This window comes from Bombina bombina, chromosome 4, assembly GCF_027579735.1.
Source record: "Bombina bombina isolate aBomBom1 chromosome 4, aBomBom1.pri, whole genome shotgun sequence".
Lineage (NCBI taxonomy): Eukaryota > Metazoa > Chordata > Amphibia > Anura > Bombinatoridae > Bombina > Bombina bombina.
In genome coordinates, this window is record NC_069502.1 from 1139663009 (window position 1) to 1139675863 (window position 12855).

At 40.4% G+C, this 12855-nt stretch overlaps 1 protein-coding gene across 3 annotated transcripts in view; it reads right to left on the reverse strand.

Moving 5' to 3' along the window:
- Positions 1-1676: 1676 nt before the first annotated feature.
- BPNT1 (3'(2'), 5'-bisphosphate nucleotidase 1) overlaps positions 1677-12855 on the reverse strand; it is a 170658-nt gene continuing 159479 nt past the window's right edge. For 2 of the 3 annotated variants that reach the window (XM_053712511.1, XM_053712512.1), the window contains exon 9: positions 1677-3172. In XM_053712511.1, coding sequence (XP_053568486.1) covers positions 3024-3172 — 149 coding nt within the window. In that variant the 3' untranslated portion in view covers positions 1677-3023. The remainder of the gene's footprint in view (positions 3173-12855) is intronic. The other variant, XR_008402128.1, reaches the window with a different exon arrangement.

The following is a 12855-nucleotide window of genomic DNA, read 5'->3' on the forward strand; positions in this document are numbered from 1 at the left end:
GGTGCGTGCGAAAAGATCAAAGGAGGACTGCAAGGAGTGAGTTTAACCTAAAGTGGTCCCAGTCTTTATCTGAAACCCTCTTTGATTAGTCTTGATTATGGTAATATGAGTGAAGGCTGAGACCCGGGTAGCATGTTGTATGTTCCTTGTGTTAAGTAGCCTGCTGTCGGCCTATGATCAGGAGGTGGTTGAAGCCTAAAGATCACATCTATCCCCAGAAAGTAGAGGGACACACTCCCAGCAATTTCAAGCGGTTTTCTCCACCCGGCAGAGTATTTTATCTTTTGTTCAGCCCCGTGTAGTGGGGGGGGGATAGATTAAACACTAAGGCGCTCAAGGACTAAACATTTACACGGTCGCAAATGTCAAAACTTGTCAAACTTTAAAGTGTATGTGACTGGGCCAAAGTCTGTACATGTATGATAAGTGTCCCAAGGTTACAAGCCCATCGCCAACCCAACAGGAATAGAGAGCATATAAAACAAGTTAACAATGAAAAACAAAATTACTTCAATATCTTATGTAATAAACAGGATTCACTAGTGATCTTATATAACAATGTCAGAACATAGGCATTTAGGTTCAGTGATATAACATGTTAACGGCCTAATATGAGGGTTAGCGTAGAAAGCAAATAAGCCGTCAAGAGGGCGGCACTTCTTTAGTACAGTGTATAATAAGACAGTTTAACATTTATACCTATAGTAAAGGCCTAGGGCAAACACAAAAACGGTAACTATTATTCCAGTCCAGTAAGAAACCTGCAAAATGGCAAGAAGTATCTGCTAGTACTTTACCCAATTGTTTCCTCCATCGGGCCTTCTCTCATAGGCCACTGGGACGGGGACAACCTCCCCGCTAGGGATCCGACTGAAGATGTGGCTTGTGTCGCCAAGTTCTCAAAAAAGACCTTATGATCCATTCCAGGTCTGAAGATAGATGTTTTACTGTTGTTGGTGGCAATGATAGAGACCGGGAACCCCCATCTACAAGGGATCTTATGGCTTCTCAAAACAGATGTAATGTGGCCCAGGTCTCTGCGTTTTTGCAGAGTCATGGGTGATAGATCAGAAAAAACTTGAATTTCTTCCCCAGCATGGGTAATAGGATGTTTCTTCCATGCACCTTGGAGAATTTCTTCCTTGTCCTTGAAACTTAAAAATCTGACGATAATATCCCTTGGGGGCGCTTTATTAGGTGGTTTGGGCCTGAGAGCCCTATGCGCTCTCTCAATAGGGATCTCAGGAGATGATGGTGAATCTTTAATAATAATTGCTACTATTTTATATATTAATGGGACAAATATTAATGCTCCTTTAATTTCAGTAATTCTAACAAGTGAGGCATTTCAAAAACAATTCATGACATTTGCAATAATGACAAAATTGCCAGCTGACAGGAGTAGGAAAACAGCAAGAAGAAAAAAAAAAAAAAAAAAAAAGAAGCAAATAACAGGGCGAGTCTTCTCAATCACATATAATTAACTATCTGTAGAATAAGTAATCTTATAAAGCTATGGGCCTTTTTTTTTTTTTTTTTTCAAAACCGTTTTTTTTTTTTTTTTTTTTTTTTAAATTGTCGATATACACAACTTTACTTACACAATTTTTTTAGCATTAGTTTTCAGTGTGAGAAGAATAATTGAGATACAGTAGAAAACAAAACATTACAGCAAATCAATACAAATCACTTTAATATTTTTGTACCTCTGACATAAAACACAATCATTTTCTTATGATTACTTAAAGCACCAATCCAACCAAATATTTAAACACAACTTTCATTAGCTGCAAGGAAACATTTCTGCACAAACTTTCATCAACAAAGAAGTAAATGACAAAAATATACCATTAATAGATATACATCAGAGCTGACTCAGGAGTAAATTAGGGTCAGTGAGAAGTACTAGAAGCAGTGGTGTCTTTTTCGGAATTGAGGTGTCCTTTATGCTTAAAGGGATAGTCTAGTCAAAATGAAACTTTAATAATTCAGATAGAGCATGCAATTTTAAGCCATCAATTTTTCTTCATTCTCTTTGTATCTTTATTTGAAAAAGTAAGAATGTAAGCTTAGGAGATGGCCCATTTTTGGTTCAGCACATGGGTAGTGCTTGCTGATTGGCGGCTAAATGTAATCCACTAATCAGCAAATGCTACCAGCCTACCCAGGGGGTTTAACCAAAAATTGTCCGGCTTCTAAGTTCCATTCTTGCTTTTTCAAATAAAGATACCAAGAGAAGGAAGAAAAATTGATAGTAGAAGTAAATTAGAAGGTTGCTTAAGATTGAATGCTCTACTGTATCATAAAAGTTTAATTTTGACTAAACTATCAATTTAACTCTTTGTCATTCAGATACGCTAATATAGGTTTTTATATCCCTTTAACCTTTAAAATATAGTATTGTGTAAACGCCACTTTTGGCATAAAATGGAATGACTTCAAAATTACATTTAAGAAAAAAAAAATGATTTGTGATAAGTGACATTCTTGTGTATCACAAAAAGGTAGTATTTGCCAGCGTTTACAAGTTATATGGGTCCATACTAATTGAGCAAGGACCACTTCCTTTAAGCTACAAAGGAGGTGTTCGGCAGATGGTAGAGATTTAAAATAAGTGATGAGCAAACTAGGGCAAACGTTCCTCTTTTGTAGAGTTAATTTCACATTCTAATACAATTGCAGAATGGCATGAATTCCTTATAATTAGGCAAGACAATTTATTTTATAGAAAAAAAAGTGATTCTGCAACTGTGTATAAAATCTACTTAACTCTATCAAAAATATGAACACAAACTTTATACAACCGATTCCATATTTTGAGTGATGGTCTATCCTTCATCACACACTGACTTAATCATAGGTTTCACATTGAACACCAGCATAATATAATGTACTATAACATTTATTTATTGTGATTTATTAATCATATTCCTTTGCTTTTTTACTTATTAACCGTGGTGATTGTGAGCTATAAATCCAGCGACCATGGATCTTGTTTAATAACCCTCTTCAGGAGCCTCCTATTAGGGAACCAATGCTTTTTTCACAGATTCGGGAACCCGAGAGGAGTAGTAATTGAAATTCCTCAGGGCTGCAAGTACACCAGCTGAGTTCATGTGTTTCACATCCTTGTGGTATTCAAATGGGTTTCCATGGATATCAGTCAGCTTGCCTAAAAAAAAACACTGCAATTAGTTGATGATATGATGTGTAAATAACTGTACAAAGCCATCAAAGGCTGATATAAAAACATATATACACAGTATATTTAGCAGAGGAACAGGTATGTCACAAGAAAGAAATAGCTTGAATCCTGGTTGGACCTTGAAGACAAAAATAATGGGGGATTATACAGTAATATTTTCTTCATTTTAATATGTTCTTAATGGTCCATCTCGTTAATATTGAACATGAAGTAGAAAGCCACCTCCTCTGACGTTATTTTTTAGAAGATCACAACCAGAGCCTAAAGGGATTGTTATATTGGGAATTAAAAAGTTATTATGTCTCTTGTTTAAAAAGCTAGAAAATCCCTTTTTCTCCAACATTGGTGTGTCCGGTCCACGGCGTCATCCTTACTTGTGGGATATTCTCTTCCCCAACAGGAAATGGCAAAGAGTCCCAGCAAAGCTGGTCACATGATCCCTCCTAGGCTCCGCCCACCCCAGTCATTCTCTTTGCCGTTGCACAGGCAACATCTCCACGGAGATGGTTAAGAGTTTTTTGGTGTTTAAATGTAGTTTTTATTCTTCTATCAAGTGTTTGTTATTTTAAAATAGTGCTGGTATGTACTATTTACTCTGAAACAGAAAAGGATGAAGATTTCTGTTTGTAAGAGGAAGATGATTTTAGCAGACAGTAACTAAAATCGGTTGCTGTTTCCACATAGGACTGTTGAGATGAAGTAACTTCAGTTGGGGGAAACAGTTAGCAGACTTTTCTGCTTAAGGTATGACTAGCCATATTTCTAACAAGACTGTGTAATGCTGGAAGGCTGTCATTTCCCCTCATGGGGACCGGTAAGCCATTTTCTTAGTCAAAAACAAACAGAATAAAGGGCTTATTATGGGCTAAAAAACTGGTAGACATTTTTATGGGCTAAATCGATTGCTTTATTTGTGCATATTATTCAAATTTAGGCTAACAATTGACATTTATAATCTTGGGGAACGTTTATAAAATGGCAGGCACTGTATTGGACACCTTTTTTCAGTCAGGGGGCCTTTCTAGTCATAGACTGAGCCTCATTTTCGCGCCATTAATGCGCAGTTGTTTTTTGAGAACAGGGCATGCAGATGCATGTGTGTGGATCTAAGAATCTCTGAAAAAGCTTTTAGAAGGCGTCATTTGGTATCGTATTCCCCTCAGGGCTTGGTTGGGTCTTAGCAAAGACTGTATCTGGGACTGTATAGGGGTTAAATTGAAAAACGGCTCCGGTTCCGTTATTTTAAGGGTTAAAGCTCTGAAATTTGGTGTGCAATACTTTTAAGGCTTTAAGACACTGTGGTGAATATTTGGTAATTTTTGAACAATTCCTTCATACTTTTTCACATATTCAGTAATAAAGTGTTTTCTGTTTGAAATTTAAAGTGACAGTAACGGTTTTATTTTAAAACGTTTTTTGTGCATTGTTGACAAGTTTAAGCCTGTTTAACATGTCTATACCTTCAGATAAGCTATGTTCTATATGTATGAAAGCCAATGTGTCTCCCCATTTAAATTTATGTGATAATTGTGCCATAGCGTCCAAACAAAGTAAGGACAGTACTGCCACAAATAATGATATTGCCCAAGATGATTCCTCAAATGAGGGGAGTAAACATGATACTACATCATCTCCTACTGTGTCTACACCAGTTTTGCCCATGCAGGAGGCCCCTAGTACATCTAGTGCGCCAATACTTATTACCATGCAACAATTAACGGCTGTACTGGATAACTCCATAGCAAATCTTTTATCCAAAATGCCTACTTATCAGAGAAAGCGCGATTGCTCTGTTTTAAACACTGAAGAGCAAGAGGACGCTGATGATAATTGTTCTGTCATACCCTCACACCAATCTGAAGGGGCCATGAGGGAGGTTTTGTCTGAGGGAGAAATTTCAGATTCAGGAAAAATTTCTCATCAAGCTGAACCTGATGTTGTGACATTTAAATTTAAATTAGAACATCTCCGCGCACTGCTTAAGGAGGTGTTATCTACTCTGGATGATTGTGACAATTTGGTCATTCCAGAGAAATTATGCAAGATGGACAGGTTCCTAGAGGTTCCGGTGCCCTCCAACGCTTTTCCTATACCCAAGCGGGTGGCGGACATAGTAAATAAAGAGTGGGAAAAGCCCGGCATACCTTTTGTTCCTCCCCCTATATTTAAGAAATTATTTCCTATGGTCGACCCCAGAAAGGACTTATGGCAGACAGTCCCCAAGGTCGAGGGGGCAGTTTCTACTCTAAACAAACGCACTACTATTCCTATCGAAGATAGTTGTGCTTTCAAAGATCCTATGGATAAAAAATTGGAAGGTTTGCTTAAAAAGATTTTTGTACAGCAAGGCTACCTTCTACAACCAATTTCATGCATTGTTCCTGTCACTACGGCAGCGTGGTTCTGGTTCGAGGAACTAGCAAAGTCGCTCAGTAGAGAAACTCCATATGAGGAGGTTATGGACAGAGTTCACGCACTTAAATTGGCTAACTCTTTTATTTTAGATGCCGCTTTCCAATTAGCAAAATTAGCGGCGAAAAATTCAGGGTTTGCTATTGTGGCGCGCAGAGCGCTTTGGCTAAAGTCTTGGTCAGCGGATGTGTCATCCAAGACAAAATTACTTAACATTCCTTTCAAAGGTAAAACTTTATTTGGACCTGATTTGAAAGAGATTATTTCAGACATCACTGGGGGAAAGGGCCACGCCCTTCCACAGGATAGGTCTTTTAAGGCTAAAAATAAGCCTAATTTTCGTCCCTTTCGCAGAAATGGACCAGCCTCTAATTCTGCATCCTCTAAGCAAGAGGGTAATGCCTCACAACCCAAACCAGCCTGGAAACCAATGCAAGGCTGGAACAAAGGTAAGCAGGCCAAGAAACCTGCCACTGCTAACAAGACAGCATGAAGGAGTAGCCCCCGATCCGGGACCGGATCTGGTGGGGGGCAGACTCTCTCTCTTTGCTCAGGCTTGGGCAAGAGATGTTCAGGATCCTTGGGCGCTAGAAATAGTTTCTCAAGGTTATCTCCTGGAATTCAAGGAACTACCCCCAAGGGGAAGGTTCCACAAGTCTCACTTATCCTCAAACCAAATGAAGAGACAGGCATTCTTACATTGTGTAGAAGACCTGTTAAAGATGGGAGTGATACACCCAGTTCCAATAAAGGAACAAGGAATGGGTTTTTATTCCAATCTGTTCGTAGTTCCCAAAAAAGAGGGAACGTTCAGACCAATTTTGGATTTGAAGATCCTAAACAAATTTCTCAGGGTACCATCGTTCAAAATGGAAAGTATTCGAACGATTCTACCCACCATCCAGGAAAGTCAATTTATGACTACCGTGGATCTAAAGGATGCGTACCTACATATCCCTATCCACAAGGAACATCATCAGTTCCTAAGGTTCGCTTTTCTGGACAAACATTACCAGTTTGTGGCTCTTCCATTCGGATTAGCCACTGCTCCAAGGATTTTCACAAAGGTGCTAGGGTCCCTTCTAGCGGTTCTAAGACCAAGGGGCATTGCAGTAGTACCTTACTTGGACGACATTCTAATACAAGCGTCGTCCCTGTCAAAGGCAAAGGCTCATACGGACAGCGTTCTAGCCTTTCTCACATCTCACGGATGGAAGGTGAACAAAGAAAAGAGTTCTCTGTCCCCGTCAACAAGAGTTCCCTTCTTGGGAACAATAATAGATTCCTTAGAAATGAGGATTTTTCTGACAGAGGTCAGAAAATCAAAACTTCTAAGCTCTTGTCAAGTGCTTCATTCTGTTCCTCGTCCTTCCATAGCGCAGTGCATGGAAGTAATAGGATTGATGGTTGCAACAATGGACATAGTTCCTTTTGCACGAATTCATCTAAGACCATTACAACTGTGCATGCTCAAACAGTGGAATGGGGATTATACAGACTTGTCTCCAATGATTCAAGTAGATCAAAAGACCAGAGATTCACTCCGTTGGTGGCTGACCCTGGACCATCTGTCCCAGGGAATGAGCTTCCGCAGGCCAGAGTGGGTCATTGTCACGACCGACGCCAGTCTAGTGGGCTGGGGTGCGGTCTGGGAATCCCTGAAAGCTCAGGGTCTATGGTCTCGGGAAGAGTCTCTTCTCCCGATAAACATTCTGGAACTGAGAGTGATATTCAATGCTCTCAGAGCTTGGCCTCAATTAGCAAAGGCCAAATTCATAAGGTTCCAATCAGACAACATGACGACTGTTGCTTATATCAATCATCAAGGGGGAACAAAGAGTTCCCTGGCGATGAAAGAAGTGACCAAAATAATTCAATGGGCGGAGGATCACTCCTGCCACTTGTCTGCGATCCACATCCCAGGAGTGGAAAATTGGGAAGCGGATTTTCTGAGTCGTCAGACATTTCATCCGGGAGAGTGGGAACTCCATCCGGAAATCTTTGCCCAAATAACTCAATTATGGGGCATTCCAGACATGGATCTGATGGCGTCTCGTCAGAACTTCAAGGTTCCTTGCTACGGGTCCAGATCCAGGGATCCCAAGGCGACTCTAGTAGATGCACTAGTAGCACCTTGGACTTTCAACCTAGCTTACGTATTCCCACCGTTTCCTCTCATTCCCAGGCTGGTAGCCAGGATCAATCAGGAGAGGGCCTCGGTGATCTTGATAGCTCCTGCGTGGCCACGCAGGACTTGGTATGCAGACCTGGTGAATATGTCATCGGCTCCACCATGGAAGCTACCTTTGAGACAGGACCTTCTTGTTCAAGGTCCATTCGAACACCCAAATCTGGTCTCCCTCCAACTGACGGCTTGGAGATTGAACGCTTGATTCTATCAAAGCGTGGGTTTTCAGATTCGGTGATAGATACTCTGGTTCAGGCCAGAAAACCTGTAACTAGAAAAATTTACCATAAAATATGGAAAAAATATATCTGTTGGTGTGAATCCAAAGGATTCCCATGGAATAAGATAAAAATTCCTAAGATTCTCTCCTTTCTTCAAGAAGGTTTGGAGAAAGGATTATCTGCAAGTTCCCTAAAGGGACAGATCTCTGCTTTATCTGTCTTACTACACAAAAGACTGGCAGCTGTGCCAGATGTTCAAGCATTTGTTCAGGCTCTGGTTAGGATCAAGCCTGTTTACAGACCTTTGACTCCTCCCTGGAGTCTAAATCTAGTTCTTTCAGTTCTTCAAGGGGTTCCGTTTGAACCCTTACATTCCATAGATATTAAGTTACTATCTTGGAAAGTTTTGTTTTTGGTTGCAATTTCTTCTGCTAGAAGAGTTTCAGAGTTATCTGCTCTGCAGTGTTCTCCTCCTTATCTGGTGTTCCATGCAGATAAGGTGGTTTTGCGTACTAAGCCTGGTTTTCTTCCTAAAGTTGTTTCTAACAAAAATATTAACCAGGAGATAGTTGTACCTTCTTTGTGTCCGAATCCAGTTTCAAAGAAGGAACGTTTGTTACACAATTTGGACGTTGTCCGTGCTCTAAAGTTCTATTTAGAGGCTACTAAAGATTTCAGACAAACATCTTCCTTGTTTGTTGTTTATTCTGGTAACAGGAGAGGTCAAAAAGCGACTTCTACCTCTCTTTCCTTTTGGCTTAAAAGCATCATCCGATTGGCTTATGAGACTGCCGGACGGCAGCCTCCTGAAAGAATCACAGCTCACTCCACTAGGGCTGTGGCTTCCACATGGGCCTTCAAGAACGAGGCTTCTGTTGACCAGATATGTAAGGCAGCAACTTGGTCTTCACTGCACACTTTTGCCAAATTTTACAAATTTGATACTTTTGCTTCTTCGGAGGCTATTTTTGGGAGAAAGGTTTTGCAAGCTGTGGTTCCTTCCGTTTAGGTGACCTGATTTGCTCCCTCCCTTCATCCGTGTCCTAAAGCTTTGGTATTGGTTCCCACAAGTAAGGATGACGCCGTGGACCGGACACACCAATGTTGGAGAAAACAGAATTTATGCTTACCTGATAAATTACTTTCTCCAACGGTGTGTCCGGTCCACGGCCCGCCCTGGTTTTTTAATCAGGTCTGATGAATTATTTTCTCTAACTACAGTCACCACGGTATCATATGGTTTCTCCTATATATATTTCCTCCTGTCCGTCGGTCGAATGACTGGGGTGGGCGGAGCCTAGGAGGGATCATGTGACCAGCTTTGCTGGGACTCTTTGCCATTTCCTGTTGGGGAAGAGAATATCCCACAAGTAAGGATGACGCCGTGGACCGGACACACCGTTGGAGAAAGTAATTTATCAGGTAAGCATAAATTCTGTTTTTTACCCATTCCCCAGTTTTGCCTAAGTAACACGGTTAAATTAATATACTCTCTGTGATTACCTTGTATCTAAGCCTCTGTAGATTGCCACCTTATTTCTATTCTTTTGACAGACATGCTATTTAGCCAGTCAGTGCTGACTCATAAATAACTCCATGAAAGTTAGCACAATGTTATCTATATGGCACATGGACAGGCACTGTCTAGCTGTGAAAAACTGTCAAAATGCACTGAGATAAGAGGCGGCCTTCAAGGTCTTAGAAATTAGCATATGAGCCTGCCTACCTAGGTTTAGCTTTCAACAAATATTACCAAGAGAACAAAGCAAATTTAATGATAAAAGTAAATTGGAAAGTTGTTTAAAATAGCATGCCCTATCTAAATTATGAAAGTTTTAACTTTGACTGTATTTTCTCTTTAAGAATGACTGGAGAGGAGGTGACAATTTTACATTTTAAAACACTGGAACCAGAGGGTTTAAAATGCTAAACCCTTTTAACTAAATATTTAATCTTTAGTATGGATCTTATCTATGAGTATTTTACGGTTTTATTTTAGATGTTTTAGATCAAATTAAGTCTTAAATAAGGATTTGAATTAATAAATATTGTGCAGTATATTTTTAGGATTTCTTATTAATTTTTGTGCCATCAATTGCAATATTTTACCTATTTAATTTGTTCTAAAAAATGTTATTGAAAGGATTGTATTAATTAGATGTTCTCTATGGGGGTTTGACAAATTTGAATAAGTAAATGAACGTTAGCACTATATTTTAAAATATTTATAAGAGCCGAAAAACACTGTCTCTTTTGATCCAAAAGAATGTTGGAAATTTTAACAGGAAGTTGTTTGAAAACAGACTATTTAAAGCTATAATAAGTAAAGGGACACTCAAGTCAAAAACAAAAATTATGCTTACCCGATAAATTTCTTTCTTTCCGGATATGGAGAGTCCACTACATCATTCAATTACTAGTGGGAACCAATACCCAAGCTAGAGGACACAGAATGAACAGGGAGAGAGAACAAGACAGGCAGACCTAAACAGAAGGCACCACCGCTTGAAGAACATTTCTCCCAAAAACAAAATTTATGCTTACCTGATAAATTTATTTATTTCTTGTCCACAGATCATCAGTAATTACTGTTGGGAATATCACTCCTGGCCAGCAGGAGGAGGCAAAGAGCACCACAGCAAAGCTATTAAGTATCACTTCGCTACCCACAATCCCCAGTCATTCGACCAAAGAAAAGGAGAGAAAGGAAGCAACACAAGGCGCAGAGGTGCCTGAGGTTTACATAACAAAAAAACTCTGAAAAATCAGGGCGGGCCGTGGACTCACCAAGTCAAGAAAGAAAGAAATTTATCATGTAAGCATACATTTTGTTTTCTTTCTAATGACACGGTGAGTCCACGGATCATCAGTAATTACTGTTGGGAACCAATACCCAAGGTAGAGGACACAGGTGATAAGAGAGGGAGAAGACAGTGCACCTAAACAGAAGGCACCACTGTTTGAAGAACCTTTCTCCCAAAAGAACCCTCAGCCAAGGCAAAAGTATCAAATTTATAGAATTTGGAAAAAGTATGTAGAGAGGACCAAGTTGCAGCCTTGCAAATCTGTTCCACAGAAGCTTCATTTTTGAAGGCACAGGAAGAAGAAACAGCCCACGAATTATACTCCTCAGCCACAGAGAAAGAGAAGTAGCCGTAGCTTTCTGACCCTTGCGTTTTCCAGAGAAAACGACAAACAAAGCAGAAGAATGGCGAAAATCCTTAGTCGCAGTAAATGCTCCTTATGAGAAGACGGATTAGGACACAAAGGAGGAACAACGATTTCCTGATTAATATTCCTATCCGAAACCACTTTAGGAACGAAACCTAACTTAGTACGCAGAACCACCTTATCCGAATGAAAGATAAGCCTGCCAAATTTTATAAAACTTATATCCATGAACTATCCCCCCTATTGCTCAGGTTTTTTGATTGTGTGGGAGGTGAGGGAAACTTCAGAGAGGAGTTTTTGGAAGTTATCATTGTCACGCTACCAAAACCGAATAAAGATCCCTCTCTCTGTTCTAGTTACAGACCGATCTCCTTGATCAACGTAGATGTCAAAATATTTTCAAAATTATTAGCTAATCGAATCTGTAAACTTTTGCCAAGTTTAATTAACCCCGATCAGGTGGGTTTTATCCACAATCGCGAGGGACCTGATAATACTAGGCATCTTATTAACATTGTGTGTGAGTCCACTAGAATGAATAAGCCTTTCTCAGTCATCTCTTTAGATGCTGAGAAGGCTTTCGATCGGGTTCGATGGGCCTACCTATGGGAAACTCAAGGTATTTAAATTCCTCCCTACAACCTGTCTGGCTATCCAGGCCCTATACTTCACTCCGACGGCCAGGGTCAAGGGATTTCCAATCTCCTCCTTTTCGCATCTCGAATGGCACCAGGCAGGGGTGTCCACTATCCCCACTGTTTGCCCTAGCGGTAGAACCTCTGGCTGAATGAATTCGCTTAGACAAGGAAATGCAGGGGATTATGTTATTGGGTACTAAACGTAAAATTGCCTTATTCACGGATGACATCACCATATTCTCGGTAGACCCTACCCCTAGACTCTTGGATATCCTAAAAGCATTTGAGGACCTCTCCTTTTATAAACTCAATGTTTCCAAGGCTGAGATATATTGGTGGGGATACCCACAGGATTACATCCTCAAATTGAAGGATAAATTTAATTTCAAGTAGACAAGTGAGCAGGTTACCCACCTAGGCATGAAGATATTCAACAGTGTAGCACAAATGGTCATGGATAATTACCTCCCTCTCCTAACAGAATTATGCACCCTAAAACATACATGGGACCACAAGTCCATTTCCTGGATGGGGCGAATAGCTTCCCTTAAAATGTCCTTCCTTCCGAAACTTACCTATCTCTTTCAACGCCTTCCGATTAGAATTGCCATGCACCTTTTGCTGCAATTTAAGAGTGAAGTATCAAAGTTCTTCTGGCAAGGCAGGACTCCCAGAATTGCCCATAAAACCCTTCAGTTCCCCATTCACCTGGGAGGATTGGCCTCCCCCTCTATTGTACTATGAGGGAGCTATGCTCACGCACATTTCCCAATGGGGAGTTCTCCAACCATGCGACAGGTGGAGAGAAATTGAGCAAGCCTCGTTGCCCTCTAACATTCTTCTTAAAGATTTGATTTGGACCTTACCGTCTAGTCGCAGGTCTCTGGGTGTTCTCAATCCCGTCATTCTAGAATGCCTTTCTGTCTGGGATAAAATTTGACATGGTCAATTAATTGCACCCCACCCTTCCCCAATCACCTCGGTCGCAGGTCTCTTTGCGGGATTGGCGGAGACTCACCC